The sequence below is a fragment of the Elephantulus edwardii genome, unplaced genomic scaffold (genome assembly GCF_000299155.1).
Source record: "Elephantulus edwardii isolate Elephantulus edwardi_28Jun2011 unplaced genomic scaffold, EleEdw1.0 scaffold00060, whole genome shotgun sequence".
NCBI lineage: Eukaryota > Metazoa > Chordata > Mammalia > Macroscelidea > Macroscelididae > Elephantulus > Elephantulus edwardii.
In genome coordinates this window covers 7,200,740-7,216,232 of record NW_006399810.1, presented here as the reverse complement: position 1 = coordinate 7,216,232, position 15,493 = coordinate 7,200,740, and the positions used below count along the sequence as shown (strand labels likewise).

Sequence of the window (15,493 nt, the reverse complement as noted above, 5' to 3'; positions counted from 1 at the left end):
GAGAGAGAGAGAGAGAGAGAGAGAGAGACCGACCTGACAGCCTGCTAAGGGAAAACTAACTCAATACACTCCTTCACTGACTCACTGCAACTGGAGTCTAGAAGCTGTAAAGATCAGGGAAAATTTTGTTTACAATAGCAATAGAGGTCTATATGCAGCCAGGTCAGAATGTTAAGCATTAGTGCTAGATAGTTTTAAAATTAGGGAGCTCTGGTGGCCTAGTGGTAAGGAACTGTAACCCAAAGATACGCAGGTCAAAATCACCTGCTCTGTGGAAGACCAGCAAACTGCCTCCGAAAACCTGCTGGAGGGTTCCAACTTGATGGCAAACATCAAGAGGCCAAAATATAGTCCAAGATGCTGCCATATTTATAAAATACAAATGAAGCTCCACAGATGTTGTCATGTGTGTTTGAAAAGGAATGATGATAATAAAGCTAAGTATTTTAAAATCTAAAAAAATTATTTCAACCAAAACATTTAAAAAGACAGTAACAACAACAACAACAAAAATCCATGTGTATGTGTGCAAGGTTTCAAAGGATAATTTGTAAAGCAAGTTCTGACATCAAGTGTGCACAATAGATCTGAAATTTATCTTTCATTTCAACTGTAATATTTTCTTATAAAATGGCCAATACAAAGACCATAGCACTTAAAATCAAGAAGTTAGCTTTGGGGACTGACGCACTTGAGCAAGAAAGAAAAACCCAGTGTTCTACCTGGATGGGTCCTACGGACATGAGCAGGTTCTTCAACTGGACATCAGTTGTTGATGAAGAAAGTCCCTCCACAGACACGACACAGGGCTGAGGCTTGCATTCCACCACTCGCAAGTTCTGCTTATTTGGCATGAGACGTCCTCGACCCATCTGACCTGCTACTCCTCTCCCTCTCCCGTACATAATGACCTGGCAGCAACAAAAAGCAATTATACTCTGGTTTTGGAATGTCAACCATTTTCAAAATTAAGATACACAACTGAGCAATTAACATAGAGTCAATTAAAATATACCATAAGCAACAGAATATTCTCTAGTTTTCCATCCTGTATCAGAAAAATGTTTTAATGCCTGAGATTATCAAACAATACTCAGCAAATCTAGGGATAGGGAAAAAGAAAAATTAAAATTAGGTAAGTTTGCCTTTATTTTAGTGCCAAGCAATTGGAGCAGCAGACATTTAATATGCCTTAATTATTTTATAGATAAAAATAACTGTGTTAAGATACTTACAGTTAACCACTGTTAAAGATTCCACTACAGAAAGTCCTGTACATTTTCAACAAGGACTTGGTGAATATTATGTATAATGCTAGTAAATTCACTTTCCAAAAGTATACATGATTTTATAGTCACAAGCCAAAATACCGCATATCTAACTTGTGAATATTCATATTTGGCAGGCTGAAAACCTGAAATGAGATTCTATTATAAGGTTTTACATTCAAGTCATTAGCAGAGTTTTTTTTTTTAAAAAAAAAAAATGCAAATCACTGTGATCTATCAACCAAATATTCTGATTTAACTGGTCTAAGGTGAGAGGTAAGCATTAGTACTTTTAAAAGTTGTACCAGATTGGCGAGCTCTGGTGGCCTAGTGGCAAGAAGCTGCACTGCAATCTCAGAGGTACATGGTTCAAATCCACTAGATGCTCTGCTGGAGAAGGAGGGAAAATCTCCTCCTGTATCAGGTCATATCTGATTTGACGGTACACACAAAAAATAATGAAATAAAATAAATTTTTTTTTTAAAAAAAAGTTACACCAGATTAAAACATATGGTTTCAGAATCTTAAAAAAATCCTATAATTTTATATTTTAAGAGAAGGACAATTCTGGTATTTTTTTTCCCCCTACATAAATAATGAGATAAAGTACTTGTGCCCAAGTGCTCTTAGACCTGCTCCAGCTTAGGGCAGTAATGCAACACAGAAGCTAAAACAGAATTACACTGGATATGCTTCATATTCTACAATAATTCCATTCCAGACTAGATAGAAGATATGACTCAACAGTCATAAAAAAGAATACAGAGAAAATGACAAGGAAATCTGACTCTAAGATGTGAATGGGCATCAATAAAAAGATAAACTACCACAAAATCACAGCATGCCTTAATACTCTGAAGGATAAAATTATTCCTCTGAAGAAAGTTTCTGAAATGTGTACAGGGTTATTTTTAGAGTAGTCATATTGAAAGTAAGCATTTAAAGTCCCCACTAAAAAGCAGTGTTAATAATCAGTTAAAATATTAATAGCAACAACAACAATCTATCTTCTACCAAGTTTCCTTATGTGCATTTGTTGATTTTTATATACAAATATAAAGGTACCATGCTTTCAATACATATCTTCTTACAGAATTCTCACAACAGCCAAATAAGATGGAAAATATTATTTTCATGTTACAGGAGAGTAACCCAAAATAAAGAAACTCAAGTACTTTATGTATGAATATATAAGTGCTTCCCCACCAATATGATGGGAAAAGGAATTGATAACATATTTCAACAGACAGATGCAGCCACTAGGTTTTGCCAAGAAATCTGGAGGACAACTACCTGGCCAATTGACTGGAAGAGATCCGTATTTATTACCATTCCAAAAAAAGGTGATCCAACAGAGTGTGGAAATTACTGAACAGTGTCATTAAAATCATAAACAAGCAAGATCCTGCTGTTGTTATATGCTGTTGAGTCACATGCAACTCATAGTGACGCTATGTACAACAGCCCTAAACCCTTCTGTATCCCTTGCCAATCTCACTATCTCCCACTTGGAGCACAAAGTAAGATCCTACTGAAGATTATTCAAAACCAACTGGAACAGTACATCGACAAAAAACTGCCAGATGAGATGTCAAGCAGGGTTTAGGAGAGGCCACGGCACTAGGGACATTATAGCCAATGTTAGACGGATCTTAGCTGACAGCACAGAGCACCAGAGGAATGTCTATCTGTGTTTCATTGACTATGCAAAGGCATTTGACTGTGTGGATTGCAACAAATTGTAGCTAACCTTGAGGACAATGGAAATCCCAGAACACTTAATTGTGCTTACACAGAACCTAAAAAGTTCTCAGAACAGAGCAAGAAAACACCATATGGTTCAAGATCAGAAAAGGTGTATGTCAGGGATGTTGCCTATCTCCATACTTTTCTTAACAATTTCAGCTTGCTTGGTTCCACAATTGACACTTGTGGCATCAGCAGTCAGAAAATCAAAATATGAATTGCACTGGGAAAATCTGATGACAGTGACCTCTCCAGAGTGTTGCAGAGCAACATCAGTCTAGAGACCAAGGTGTGCCTGATCCAAGCCATGGTCTTCGCAATTATTTGCTATGCATCACAAAGGTGGACAATGACTAAGGATTATTGATGCCTTTGTGTTGTGGTATTGGAGAAGAGTACTGAATACACCATGCCTGCACAAGAACAAATAGGCCTGTCCTGGAGAGGGCGAAACCAAGTTGCTCTCGATAAGGATTCTGAAGCTCTGTCTCAAATACTTTGGGCACGTTTCCAACCAGTCCTTGGAGAGGGACATCACAGTTGGAAGGATGGAGGGACAGTGCAAGAGACGATGACCCAGGATGAGATAAACTGATATGGTAAATGGAGTAATGGGGGTAGGTATGTCTGGTACAGTGAGACTGGCTCAGGATAGTGCAAGGTGCAGAGCTATTATTGTACATAGGGACACTATGAGTCACAAGTGACTTGATGGCACATAACAAACACAACAACAGGTGTCTTTTCATTAGGGTCTTTATCATGATTTATTCAGGGATAACGTTAGAAAAAAGAAAATTTTAAACTCAAACTATTTTTAGAGACTCTATTGCAACAGAGTACCTAATTTGTGTCTGTACCTCTGGGCTGTTGCTACAAAAAATGGAATTTTGGTTGTTTTTACAACAAAAAGTGTTACTGAAATAATATACACAAAGCAATTTAAAGACCCATGATAGCCTTAATATTAGTAGTAGTAATATGAACTAGCAGTCTTCCTGGAAGAAACTCAAAGGGAGGTGATGAAGTCCTTTTTAATACCTCGCTAGGATCTATCACAATGAGGAGTATCTTGGCTTCTGAACCAAACAGGTATATTCGCCTCCTCCGTTCCTCTTCTCATATGGAAAGGTTTTGGGAGAAGGGGAAAGATGCTCCTCCCTGGAGTGGGTGTAGGGGGGCATGATTCATTATCAATGTGTAATTGCCAGAAGACTTGAAACTTATCACACAAAAAAGGAGACCACTAGTCCCCACGCAAAGAAGACTCTGGCAGGATTCTCATGCTTCTTCACTGTCTAAGGTACAAAGCTAAAGCAAGAACAAGAACCTCGCCAATTATCAGTAAGGCAGCATGGAGCTCTAGGCAAAGCTACAGCGGCTCATTCTTGGGTAAATTAATTAATCTCCAAAACGTGTGGGCTTTTTGACAATAAATTGGGATCAGGATTATGAGGTCATTTCAGTGTATTCATGAACAGAGGATGGAAAGTGCTAGTGTGCTAAATGCTCTTCATTACCTTAGAAGGATAGAGAGACTGTGGCTGTGTAGACAGCCCAGAGCTTCAGGCAACATGCAAATGCTTGTTTAGGTCTGATTTTACTACCCTAGGTGCATCATTATAAAGTCATGAGAGGCAAAGTTCTACTGTGAACACTTCCACATGTTTTCAAAAACAGAACAAAGAAAACCAAGGGCTGTTTATCACTACTGTTTAACAGCAACCACTCATTTAAATGAGTTCTTAATCAGTGGGATGTCCAACTATCTATAGAAGCCAGACTTTTATATTTCCACTGTGAAGACACTCAACAGTACCTTTTTTGCCGGGTGAATTCCTTGGATGTTTTTGATTCCTGGAGGAATAGCAGGTTGCATGTGGGCAGCCAGTGGTGAGTGCTGCGGCTGTTGCAGAGTCCCTTTGGTTAGAGTAACCTTCCGGGTGGGCTGCTGTCTCCCGTCTGGAGGCAGAGGAAGCCGCTGGGGCTGGCCCTCAGGGTGGAAAAAGCTGTCACTCTCTCCTCCCTGCTGGAAACAAGCACCATCACACACTGATTATCATCTGTCTACACAAATCAGTCACTCGAGATCAAGGGAATGGTTAATCTTGGCTATTAGGTAACCAAAAAACAAAACCATTTCAAACAAGAAGAAGCAAATTTACTTTTTCATGAGAGCCAGTGAGGCCTATTCCCACTTGCCAGTGCTCACGTTTTACCAGGAGCTTTGCTGACACAATTGATAAGTGCTCAGTTGTGAACAATAAGGTCAGGTTGGTAGTTTGAAACTACCAGACAGGTGCAGGAGGTAAGATGCAGTGATCTACTCCTGCAGAGACTGCGGTTAAGAGCCCTTGACTCGGCCCCACTGACAGCAATCATACAGACAATGGAACAGTGAATGTGGTAATGGGCTGAGACGATTACAAACTACAAGGTATTGCTCCTCTAGCCTTTGGGCTCGCGAGTCAGAAGGGCACACAGCAACAGCAACATGGTTTTAAGAACAAGTGGCATCCACTTCCTAAACAACATGCCTCTGGAAATTCTATGAACTTTGATAAATGCCAACAGTTATAGAAAGACTTTATGCTTTTGTTCATAGGGTTGCTATGAGTTGTGCTGGAGACTTGACAGCAACCAACAACAACAACAACAATCTAAAAGACTTTATTGTAGCCATTAAAGAGAGGTAGTTAAAGTAACTGATGGACTGGGTTAAAAACATGTTACACTGTACACTTATGTTCATAGTATTCACCACCATCACAAGAAAATGGGAACACTTCACATGGCCATCAACAAATAAATGGATCGAGAAATTAAGCACATTCACACACTGTAGCACTGTAGCTCTGAATGTGCTACTGTAACTATCAATTCTCATTAACTGCCATCGAAGATGCTTCTGCCTCATATCAGACCTTCTATCATCTTTCATTTAACAGTTACAAATGACATAGAATGAGACTGCCCATTTTTCCTTGGAGGAGCTGCTAGTAGATGCAAACCTTCAGAAAAACCCTGTCTTTGGGTTAGGAATAGAAACAAACAGATGATGCCACCTCAGTTCTCCTTACCATCAAAAAGTAAACACATAGTTACTAAGCATAACGGTTAAGAAAAGGGCCACTTGTCAGCCAAGCAACACTGTAATGGCCACTAAAAAAATCCTACGTTATGCTACAGAAATGGCTTCATGGAGTCCCCAGCTTATGAATGCAGTTCATTCCTAACTGTGAAGGCCACTGAACAGGTGTCACTGTTATATACCATCAAATCAGAACTAACTCATAGCCACAGACTTCAGTATGGGTTACATCTGAAGATCAAGAAAATGAAAATTCTCACCACTGGAATAAGAGGCAACATCACAATGGAGAGACACTCTGAGGGCAACGGATGTGGCAGCCTGCTTCTGCAAAAATCAGAGCCTTACAAACCCTAGGGGTTGTTTCACTATGTCCTACAGGATTGCGGACTCAGAATCAACTCAGTGGGAGTGGTTTGTTTCAATCACTTCATAATGAAGGCAAACGTCCCTAATATTTAAGCAGGACTTCAAAGATGGTGCCACTTTAAATATGTGGCTCTCCAATATACTACCAATAAGCCAGTCTCAGGCAGCAGGCTCTCTACACCTCTTTTCATGTCTCCCATGCTAGGGCTTTGGATTCTAAGTTTTCCTGTTCTGGTTAATGAACCTAATCATCTAAATTATAAATCTTATGGTCTGTTCTTGTTTAGTTTCAACAGTCATGGCAGAATCAGTGCAAAGACTACACACAAAAAGACCCATGCATATACTAGATAAATGAGGCAAAACTATCAAACTTCCTTAGCTATAACCAAACACCTTAAGAGAATGAGTTGTTAGGACCACAGCTTCCTAGTCTCGGGGCACACCAAGGTATATTAGCAAAGCATAGACCACAATGTTCGACATCCTACTCTAGGTGCGTAGCAACGGGGGTGTAAGAGTTTTTTAGCAGCCACTAAGGTGCAACCAAGGGTTTTGCATCATGCACAGAAACAAGAGTGAAGAAGCTTAAAGACCAAAGGACTAATGGACCATGTGAACATCAGTATCCACGGCCCTGAGACCACAACAAGACGGTACTTGACTACTGCTAACCATGCTGAACGAGCTGTTAAGCCCTAGAACACAGATGGGAGGTTGGAGGGGCGGAGGGTTAATGTTGACAATGATAGAATGTTCAGGACATTTCTGACCTGGGCTCTTTTTGTGGTTAGTCTGGTACCAGTGATTAGTATGGTCAAAATTAAAAACACAACAGTCCCCTTCAAGCCTAGAACTGAAATCACCACCCTGATTCACCTCCAGCCAAACAACACATCAACCGATGAGATGATCAGTAAAACTAGGAGTTACACACACTTTACAACTGTCAGCCATGCCAGACATAAAGAAAAGCCAAGCCAAGTGTAACACTTGGCAAGAGGTGAGGTAGGAGGAATGCTGCGGCTGTAACCAATGTGCAGAAACAAAGTGTATGAGTTACTGAGAAGAGCCACTGTGCTCACTCCAATCACAAATAAAAAGGGAAAGGGCAATTAGTATGCATTGTCCTTAAACTGGATGTTTGTAATCTGGGAATGGCCTGTAATTTTTATAACAAAACTGGCCTAAAAACAATGATTCATGTCTAATATGATAGATAACAAGGGTGTGTATTCTGATAATTTATGTATTTTTAACAAAACAAGGGAGCTTTGGTGGCTTAGCAGTTAAGAGAGTTGCAATGCCCACTTAAACGCAAGTGGTTCAAATCCACCAGTTGCTCCATGGGAGAAGGATGGACAATCTTCTGTGCAATTCTATGCCTCAGAAAAGCCACTGGATGATCAGGTATAGGTTGGTTCCAACTCAATGGTACATAACAACAATCTTCAAAACATCAGATATAGCTATATAGTAAATTCTCATCTAAAAAGACTAACTTGCACCAGAAGTAGAGTATTACTATTGTCAATTATACAAAGAGTACAGGGATTTGGGTGATAAATATGTAACACTGTACTAATCTGATGATTTTTAAACTGGAAATTGAAAAAGAATACATTCACTAAGCATCCCAAATAACAAAAAATCTCCTTGTTATTTAGTTAAGATAGACTAACTATAATGATAAATATTCATGCACAATAAGAAGACTGAAAATGTATCATTTAAGGAAAAGCTTTTAACAAGTATGCTTGATCCCTATTTAATGTCCAGAAAGAATTATTATAAAAAATCCTGGTTTTTTCCTCATCTGTGCTGAAAGAAATGTAGATTTTCCTATGTAAGAGAATATTAATTCTTATATTATAAAGAAGCAGTCCTTGGTGTCATAATCTAACATGCTTATTTAGAACTAAGATATGGCCTGTCAACATAGAAAAAAGAAAAATAATTAATTAAACCTTTTCCATGAATTTAAACCTTGTCTCCTACTGCTCTATCTCATTTATTTTCTTACACTTACACTGGCCTTCTTACTACTTCCCCAACACCAAACCTTACCCCAGCACTAGGGATTTGAGAGCTCCTTCACATATTTGCATGGCTTGTTCATTCAAGGTGGCCGTACTTAACACAGCACTCCTGGACATAAAGTTTGGAATGGTTCACTGTACTTCACACCATTTATCATTACTCAAAGTGGTCATTTTTATTATAATAGAAGCCCTACAAAATGCACTGTTCACCACAGTAACCTCAGTTAGAGAATACAGTCTGGTATATAAAGAAATAAAATAAATATCTGCTGAATGAAGGAGTGAACACAGAAAGTGAGAAGACTGCTGGACTTTTAGGAAAAACTGTTCCTACCTTTTGCTTATTAAAATGAAAGGTCTGGGTAAGGATTACAGTCATTTATGTTCAAGATAGGTTTTTATATTTTCTGTAGTTATATAATAAAGCTTCATAAAAATTGAAATTTCTAAGGCACTCTCAAGATTTTAATTATCAAATAGATTTTCCACAAGAGTTGAAAAAAAGAGATTAAACACCATCAAATAAAACTGACTATCCATTTTAATTGAAGGCAGAATTACAAAGCAAGCAGGTTTAAATATATGTAACATTCATTTTGTGAATATTATCAATTTTTTTTAGTTGATAGAACAATTACTTTCTCACAAATCAGCAGAATAAAAATTAGATTCTACAGAGAAACTGAAATTCTGGGGTTATTCTAATTAACACAAGAAAATGGTCAGCCTATTATTACTAGGTTGTAGCCATAAATTTCTTTGCATACATATATTCACATACACATAAAGATAAGAAACAAGGCAAGTTGAATCCATTCATTTACTAACATCTTCCATAACCTATGCTGATATTTATAATGCTGAGTGATATTAGAATTATGAGCAATTAACTAAAAATTAAAAATATGTCAATTCAAATAAATTAGGAATTTTAACAATCTGTCACCTTATTGTAAACAAGTAATTGGTCCACATATAGCAGGCTACATTCTATTCCTTTAAAAATTACTTTGGAAATGTCTAAAGGTTGTACAGTATACATTTTAACTCCTTACAAGGTAGCGTTTTGAAATTAGTGGTTTTAATTCTCTTCCAATTCCTCTCAAACAGATTTGCCCATCTTAAAACAAATGGGAAAATATTTCTCCTCTCCCTCAAATTATAATGTTCCCATGATATTTTTAAAAGTCTCTTTGGAATAGTTCTTAAAAGATATTAGAGCTGAGGAAAAAAGGTGCCCTCACGACACAGCAGTTAACTGCATTGCTGCTAACCACAAGTTCATCAGTTTAAACTCCCCCAACCTCTCTGTAGGGGACAGATCTAGCAGTCTGACTCTAAAAATTCATGGCCTTGGGAACCCTCCAGGGCAGTTCTACTCTGTCCAACAGCATTGCTCTGAGTCAGAACTGATGTAACAGCAAAGAGTTTGCTTATGGTTTAAATTTAGGGACTACTTTTTATCAGCTTAATCATGACAAAAAATGAGATTTGTTGCCACCAACATTAGCAGGACAAATTTATTTATAATAAATGCTTTAAATGTATAGATAAAAACTCCTATTGATACTGTCAGACCTTCTTGCAATTTGACAGATCAAATCTTATTTTCATTCTTAAACCCCATAAAGAAGAGATATCACTGACTTGCATTCATTCGTTGGCAAATTGATTAATCCCTCTCTATAGAAATCTCAACTCTTGATTATACCTATCAGACGTTAAGCGGCATTATTCTAGAGTGACAACACTTGACAAATTCCCCAACCATTTTTCTCAGCCTTTGTGGCCCTGCTAGCTTGTATTAACCCTGATGAAAAATTAATTTTCCTTATCTTCGTCTAAACCCTAAAATCCAAATCCGCCAAACTGGCAACTCTTTCTGTAAAGGTATTATGAAAACCTCTAAAAGATTAATTGCATGTCTTCAGGTGACATTAAATTAATTTCTGTACTCATGACAGACATTTGATACTCCTCACTGAGAAGACAGATAACATTGTCAGGATACACAGAAGGACAGTGGTGTAGTGTCCCAGGGCAGCCTCTTATGAATTCTCTTTTCGATAAGGCATACTTCACTGTCACTGGCAGTGTTACTGATCTTACAGCCCACAGACCTCACTGAACAGGTTTCTACTGATTACAACAATGCTAGATCTATTCCAGTAATCTTCATAAACCTAATTCAAACCTGGACAATAAATTATATGCATGCTATACAAAGTATCTAAGTATAAATGTATTTAAAGCTCCTCAATTTCTCCTGTGAAGATTATTGTATTAAAAGAGAAGAGGTAAAAGGAAATAAACAGTCTACTGTTCTTTTCTAGGTTCCTAGGTCAGTCAGTTCCTTAATCAAACTGTTAATATCGTATGAGGTAAGAATGTGCCATATTTGCAATGCTCATTTATTCTCTGCAGTATTCTTTCATAATGGCAAGCATACAAAGTACACAAAAAACAAAACTGTAACAGTGCCACTGAGTCAGTTCTCATTCAAAAGGGCCCTCTTTATGAGAGGAGATGACCCATTTTCTCCTGAAGAGTGTGCTTGGTGGATTCAAACTACTGACCTTTCAGTTACATTACAAACTACATCAGCAAGGATTCTTTGCAAAGAAACAACTTAAATCTAAAATATTTCCTATATAATTCTAAATTGAGTCTGCACAGATAAGATTAAAACAAAATTTTTAAGTTTAAACAGACCAGAGTAGCCAGACATCCTAACTCTGGTTCCCTGAGTTGCATGAAAGAAAAAGTGTTGTATATTCTTTTGATTTTCTAATACACAGTTATCACAGCTCAATTATTCGCATGATCTCTCTTTCAAAAATCCACCTTCCTGAGATTAGTCAGGTTTGAGAAAATCTTCAAAAAGCAAAACTAACTGGCTTCTAGTGGAAGAAGCCAATGTCCTTGGTTTCTATGGGGATCAGGTATAACAAGATCCTCCAATTTCTATCACATGTATCTACTGGTTTAAATAGGAGTAGATCACTAAAGTGAGACTGCTAGGGTTACATGTAAGCTTGAAAGGTTCTTTGCTGGCTTCGGTTTGTAAAACATCTGGGTGAAGCCTGATTCTTTGACATTTACTGGAGGACTGAAGCCCCTGATTTGGTAAAGACAAAGTAGATTCACCTATTACCCACGACGGGGCAGCAAATTCTGATTCTTAATTACAGGTGAGTTATATCTGATTTAATTTTTTATTCACTCTTCTGAAGAGTTCAGCTCTTAATGAGTATGTTGTTGCTGTTTATCGTTATGTGGGAAGCAACACACAGCCGGCCCTCCAGAGAGTTTTCAGAGGCAGTAAATCACAAGGGAGGAGATACTCATTTTCTTCCCTCATTGCATCTGGTGGATTTAAACTGGGTACCTTTGCACTGGCAGTGCAACTCCTTACCACTAAGACATCAAAGATCCCTCGGAACAACAGACTAGAAACCTTTTACTTCATACAGATACTTTTGTTCATTAAAACTTATTCATAACTTCTGCTAAACAAAACAACTATCTTAATCCAAATTTAAAAGTTGCGTTTAAGACTGCTTGAAAAGTAATTTCTTTGGAAGTTATCAATTCTAACCACTAAGATTTTATTGAAAAGGTCCATCAATATATACATGGATAGAAAAACCATGGTGCATTCACAATGGAATATTACATAGCATTGAAAAACAATGAACTAATAAAACATATGCTGAGTGAAATATCTCAGCCAGAGGGCAAATACCAGATAACAATGTTGTTATATAACAGGACAGACATGGGGAGGTTGGGGACTGAATGGGAAAAGCATGGATAATGAATACTGCATCAGATCAGATGAGGGGAAGAACTGTCTGAAGAGCATTCTATGATTAGGCATTCTATGTATAACAATAATCTGAAACAAGGGGTGCATTGCAAGGAGGCCTGGAGAAAGGAAATTTGTACCAATGGGGAAAAAAAATAAAAACAAACAAGATTGTATGGAAAGTATGAACAATAGTTTATCTTTTAGAAAGAAGACTGGAGTGTAGAAATCTTATTTAATAAGTGATTAATCAGTATTATCCATGCCATCTATTTCTACCTCTTTGGTGTTATTTGACCTTTGGCCATTTTAGTGCTGATTAGCACCTTTACCAGCAAAAAAGAACAGGAAGGAAATGAGGCCAAATTCCAATTAGTCAACTCTGCAAATCTCAGCTATCAGAAAGATATGGCCAAGAAGATAGTAAGGTCTGATTATCTGCTCTCATCTTTCTTTTGGGAACCTGCCATTGAATAATCCTGACCCATTCCCAGCTATCATCTACTTCTATGGCAAAACCAATTTTTTTAGACTCTATTTCATTTACTATTTGGCCTCTAGAGTATCTTTCGCTATTTGTAGTCCACTTATGTCCTTTATGTTAATTCTCCTTTACAGATTCAGATTCTAAAGTCTTATGTTTGAATCACTTCCATTTAAGATCTATTTGGCCAGTATCAGCCTTACCTGTCCTACTTACATGCTCACAAGAACTGCCAAAGGCCAGGACACAAAGTTAACTTCTGCCAAAAATCAGCAAATCAGTAACAGTTCTATCTGCATGCCCAGGAACTAGCAAACATAGCTTGAGTTCATGTGAATAACATCGACTAAAGTTAGATGGTGATCTCTGCCTGTGTCTCATCATTCATTAAGTCACCACCATGGATTTATGGCATGAATATTTCCATTCAGAAAATTAAAAAAGCAGGATTTACAGTGCATTAGTAAAATTATTAAGAGCTTTGATAGATACAATATTTTTTGCATGAAAAGACTAGAAAATATAGTAACAAATAGCATAAATAGTTTGTTGGTTATTTTTACACTTATCTAACATTTGCTTATGGGTATAATCCAATTATCTACAATAAATGTTACTTTTATAATCAAAGTACTTAGACCAAAAAAGCACAGAGAAAATGGCTCAAGATTTGCTAGCAGAAAGTTTTGCATTACGAAAACCATTACAAAAACAGAGAAAATATGCATTCAAGAAGGTAAGTGAATGCCAAACAGAACAGACCCCTTAAAAAAACAAAACAAAAAAACCAACAAAACCCACCACACCAAGACAAACAATCAAATTTTAAAAAATTAAAGAAGGAATACTGAAAGCAGCTCAAGGAAAACCAAGGATTATCTACAAAGGAGAACCAAGAAGTCTAAACTCTGATTTCTCAGGAAAAACCACACAGGCAAGAAGGCAAAGGACAACAGAAAACTTGGAAAGGAAAGGGCCAACTTAGTACATTTCCAGATAAATGGGACCAAAAAGAAATTGGTGAAAACTTTTTAAGAAGATCCACTCTACCAGAAATGGACCAACACCCACAATGACAGATAATAATCTGATATTAACAAGCAGGACCTCACCCAGAAATGGACCCAGACGCTGTCAAGTTGGAACTAACTCATATGACCCTCCAGCAGATTTCCAAGGCTGCAAATTGCATGGGAGATTATCCATTTTCCTCCCTGAGAGATGAAGTTACATTTTAATGACAGAGGCATAGCCTTTGGGGTTACCAGTGCAATTCCCTAGAGAATATGCTGCCAGAGCTCCAACACAGAAATAAATAAAACATCATAAACATACAAGATGAGGAGCCCTGGTAGCCTAGTGGTAAAAAGCTGTGCTGCAATCCCAAAGGTTTGAACCTATCAGCTGCTCCTCAGGAGAAGGACGTACAATCCTCTCCTGTGTGATTTACTGCCTCTGAAAACCCACAGTTGGTTCTAACTTGATGGCACACATTAACTATACAAGACTAAAAACAGAAAGCAAGGTATATAAATCTGTATATAATAACAACAATGCAAAAAGAAGGAATAAGAAGTGTACTTAGGGAATGTCTATGTGGAGAAACTCAATCTCCTTGATATCAAAGAGATTTCAAGTTAAAGTGAACAGTTTTAGATTTGGGAATAAAATAACTAACCTCCAAGGAGATCAGCAAACCATCTCATCAGAATGAAAAGGAAAAAAGTCATAAAGATTTAGAAAACACTAACACAATGGCAAGGAAGAAAAGAAAGCTATAAACAAAATGAACCCAGCACAGAAAAGTTGAATCAAAGAATTCAGCAACACCACACAGACTGCAACATGAAACAATGCAAAATATGGATGCACCTAGAGGGCATTATGCTAAGCAAAATTTGGTTGTTATGGACCTGACCTCCAGCAAGTTTTAAGAGGCAGTAAATCGTATAGAAGGAGACTGCCCATCGTTCTCCCATGGAGCAGCTGGTGGACTTGAACTGCATGCTTATGGGTTGGCAGCACAGCTCCTTACCATCAGTCACAAAAGGCTTATTATGGGAGATGGTCACTATTTTAAGAAAAATAATAACTACAAACTATGGATCGGTTTACACACAGAATTAATTTTAGGAAGTTACCAGGGATAGGGAGGGAGAGTAAAAGAAAAATTAATAAATAGGTATGTTTGGGGAAGGGAAAAGCAACAGTTAGTTTATTGATCAGCTATTGTAATTACCTGGTTATATTAATGTATTTTAATTAATGCTATAAAATGGGTATAAATGACTGAATGAAATTAAAATGTTATAAAAGAAAGAACTTTTTTTAAAAAGACGTATGTGCAAGTCTACTGTACTAATACCTCCCTTAGCACATCAATTAAAACAAAAAACTATACACCATGTCTATATTTTGGAAAAGAGTCACTTATTTTTTTTCAATTATTTTAATAAAGATTTAATAACTAATTATGATTCACTTGAAATTATCCTAAATCCTAGGGACAAAAAAATGAAATGTAAGAACAAGCATACCCTAATTGGGATTAGCTAATAAAGTATGTGGGTGGTGGTAAAGTGCCAAACAGATTCTGATCAATCCCATTGTTTTGGAATCTACTCAAAGTTAACCCTTCAGGTGGTTTTCAGAGGAAGCAAATGACAGGACAAGATTGCTCACCC

At 37.4% G+C, this 15,493-nt stretch overlaps 1 protein-coding gene across 1 annotated transcript in view; it reads right to left on the bottom strand.

The window, feature by feature from the left end:
• Positions 1 to 15,493, bottom strand: part of RBM33 (RNA binding motif protein 33) — a 212,209-nt gene that overhangs the window by 25,820 nt on the left and 170,896 nt on the right. The window contains exons 16-17 of the mRNA XM_006887685.1: positions 4,835 to 5,044; positions 723 to 911 (exon numbers count right to left, since the gene is read on the bottom strand). Of these exons, the coding sequence (XP_006887747.1) occupies positions 723 to 911; positions 4,835 to 5,044 (399 nt within the window). The remainder of the gene's footprint in view (positions 1 to 722; positions 912 to 4,834; positions 5,045 to 15,493) is intronic.